The sequence below is a fragment of the Cebus imitator genome, unplaced genomic scaffold (genome assembly GCF_001604975.1).
Source record: "Cebus imitator isolate Cc_AM_T3 unplaced genomic scaffold, Cebus_imitator-1.0 Scaffold258, whole genome shotgun sequence".
Classification (NCBI taxonomy): domain Eukaryota; kingdom Metazoa; phylum Chordata; class Mammalia; order Primates; family Cebidae; genus Cebus; species Cebus imitator.
The window spans coordinates 1,136,935-1,140,416 of NW_016107573.1; the positions used below are offsets into that span (position 1 = coordinate 1,136,935).

At 42.6% G+C, this 3,482-nt stretch overlaps 1 protein-coding gene across 1 annotated transcript in view; it reads right to left on the reverse strand.

Annotated features, from left to right (window-relative positions):
• The window catches only part of SFI1 (SFI1 centrin binding protein), a 109,677-nt gene that overhangs the window by 22,825 nt on the left and 83,370 nt on the right, over window positions 1–3,482 (reverse strand). The window contains 1 exon segment of the mRNA XM_017499526.2: window positions 959–1,089. Within this exon segment, the coding sequence (XP_017355015.1) occupies window positions 959–1,089 (131 nt within the window).

Below are 3,482 nucleotides of genomic sequence, written 5' to 3' on the forward strand. Positions count from 1 at the left end.
TTTAGTAGAGACGGGGTTTCACCATGTTGACCAGGATGGTCTCGATCTCTTGACCTCGTGATCCACCCGCCTCGGCCTCCCAAAGTGCTGGGATTACAGGCTTGAGCCACCGTGCCCGGCCCAATAATAATTTCTTCATTATATCCCACCATGTAGTAAGAACCTGCTTTGGGCAAGTTTGCCCCTGTGGGAACTAAAAAGATGTAGCTCTGCTCCTTAAATGTGTGTTTTTCTGAGACAGAGTCTCACCCTGATGCCCAGGCTGGAGGGCAATGGCTCGATCTCCACTCACTGCAACCTCCGTCTCCCAGCTTCCAGCAATTCTCCTGCCTCAGCCTCCTGAGTAGCTGGGATTACAGGTGTGTGCCATCACACCCAGTTAATTTTCTGTATCTGCAGTAGTGACGAGGTTTCACCATGTTGGCCAGGCTGGTCTCGAACTCCTGACCTCATGATCTGCCCACCTTGACTTCCCAAAGTGCTGGGATTAGACATGAGCCACCACGCCCGGCCTGACCTTTGTACTTTTGTTGATGACTATAATTTCAAGACTTCAAAAAGCAAGGTCTAGCAGAACTGGAACTAAGTGTTTCAGGGAAATGACACTTAAGAATGTCTGCCAAGGTGATGAAACGTCCCACCACGCTCTGATCCACAATGCTAATGGGCCGCTTTAATGGAGAGCTCAGTGGCTGTTAATGAAGGTTACAAACAGGCTGTTTTGAAAGCCTGTTTTAAAAGCCTGTCCAATAAAGATGGACAAAAGATTTCCCAGGGGAAGTACTGGGAAAATTTCTTTTCCTGCTAGATGAAATCAATGAGCCCACATTATTGAAAATCCAGGAAGAACCAGGGCCTGGGGTCTGGGAAGCTAAAAAGCACAGCAAATGGGTTGTGTGGCTGGCAGAGCTGGATTTGAGACACATGCCCCAGTGCAGACAGGAGCTGCACAGCATACCTGTGAAAATGTGTGGCTCTTGCACTGAGGATGTTTTCCTGCTGGTGTCTTCGCCAGAGTCTATTCCATGTGTGGAAGGCAGCAGGCAGGGCTCTCTGCTGGAAATGCCCATCTGCTCTGGCCTGTAGCAGCTAAAGTAAAACAATTAAATGACCTTTGTAACCTTTGTATTTAACTTTTTATTTTTTTTAAACATGACCTTTCAGAGTCACACTGTTGTGGGAGGACTGCTTCCTATATAATAAAACTAAGAAAAAGATGAAAATTATTATCTTTGCCACGTGCTAGATGAAAAATGAAAACATTGTTCACTTAAATATTGGTTAAACATTTTTATACACACACACATTCATTCATTCTCTCTCTCTCCTCCCCTTGGCTTAGGCATTCATATCCATTACCTGTTTCACTGTCTGTTAACCTGCATTTGACTCAGTGCTATGTACGACGTTTTTGAACCTAAATAATGTATTAGTCCTTTGTCATGTGTTATATATCTAAATATTTTCCCCACCCCATATCTTTTGATTTTATTCATATTGTCAGATTCTTTAGTTTTTATGTAATTATGAAAGTCTACTATTTTACTGATGTATCAGTAGGAAGACAGACAATGGACATAAGAATATACTGTATATGCCTCCATAATCCAAAACTTTGGAGGGAAAAGCACATCTGCATGTGCGGCAGTTTTAAAAACATGACTGCAAATTCTTTGATCCTCCTTCACTGAGAAGTGATCTATGTTCCCTCCCCTGGAATCTGGCTAGGATACCGACTGCTTTGACCAATAGAGCATGGTAAAAGTGACACTCTGTGACTTCTGAGGCTATACAGTCATAGAGCTTCTGACTTTTCACTGGCACACTCATTATGAAGCCCTGTTTCTGACTACCCCAAGGCCACCATGTTGTAGGAAGCCCAAAACTCACAGAGAGGTCATATACAAGTTATTTGGTTAACACTCCCAATTAAGCCCAGTCTTTGAGTCGTTCTAGTCCAGGATCTAGACGTGTGAAGAAACATCTAGATGAATCTAATCCTTTGTCATTAGAATCTTTTCAGCTGAGGCTAACCTTGGAACAGAAACCAACCATTCCCATTATGCCCTGTCTCAATTTTTGAGAATCTTTAGAGCATAATAGAATGGTTGTCTTATACCACTGAGTTTGGGGTGATTTTTTACATAGCAATAGATAATTGGATCAGTATGCATATGTATGTGTATGTGAATAGATGGGTACATACACTCCCACCCACACAGAGGAAGAGAGACACCAGGTTTACTCACCAAATGTCACGAATGTTTTTATTTTTTCTTCTTTATGTCTTTTTGCACTTCCTAAGCTTTCTATAATATCTATACATTGCTTTTCTTTCTACTTTTTATTATGGGCATTTTCAAATGTAAACAAAAGCAGAAGCCAACAGTATAATGAATACCCATGACCCTACCATCCAGCTTTAGCAGTTAGCAAACAATTCGCTATTCTGCACAGAGCCATCCCTTGGTATTCGTGGGTGATTTGTTCCAGGACCCCTCTCAGATACCAAAATCTATGGATACTTAAGTCCCTTATATAAAATGGCATAGCAGGCCGGGAACAGTGGCTCATGCCTATAATCCCAGCACTTTGGGAGGCTGAGGTAGGCTCAGGAGTTTGAGACCAGCCTGGGTAACATGGCAACACCCCATCTCTACCAAAAAAAAAAAAAAATTAGCCAGGCATGGGGGCTTGCACCTGCAGTCCCAGCTACGTGGGAGGCTGGGGCAGGAGAACTACGTGAGCCTGCGGATGAGGAGGCTGCAGTGAGCCAAGATCATGCCACTATACACCAGCCTGGGTGACAGAGAGACATCTTGTCTTAAAAAAAAATAAAAATAAAAATAAAAATAAAAAACCACCAACAAACAACAAAAACAAAAAAAATAAATTGATGTGGCATCTGCATATAACCTATGCAATCTCACTGTACCTATCTCTAGATTCCTTAGAATACCTAATACACTGCTGGGCATGGTGACTCAAGCCTGTAATCCCAGCACTTTGGGAGGCCAAGGCGGGTGGATCACGAGGTCAAGAGATCAAGACCATCCTGGGCAACATGGTGAAACCCCGTCTCCACTAAAAATACAAAACATTAGCTGGGCATGGTGGGACGTGCCTGTAATCCCAGCTACTCAGGAGGTTGAGGCAGGAGAATTGCGTGAACCCAGGAGGCGGAGGTTGCGGTGAGCCGAGATCACGCCATTGCACTCCAGCCTGGGTAACAAGAGTGAAACTCCGTCTCAAAAAAGAATACCTAATACAATATAAATGCTATGTAAACAGTTGTTATTGTTTAGGGACTAATGACAAGAAAAAAAAGTCTATATATGTTCAGTACAGACACAACCATTCTTTTTTTCTCTGAATATTTTTTTATCCATGGTTGGTTGAATCCATGGATGTAGAATCCACAGATACAAAGGCTGACTGTATGTTACTTTTTTTTTTTTTTTTTTTTTTTGAGTCGGAGTTTC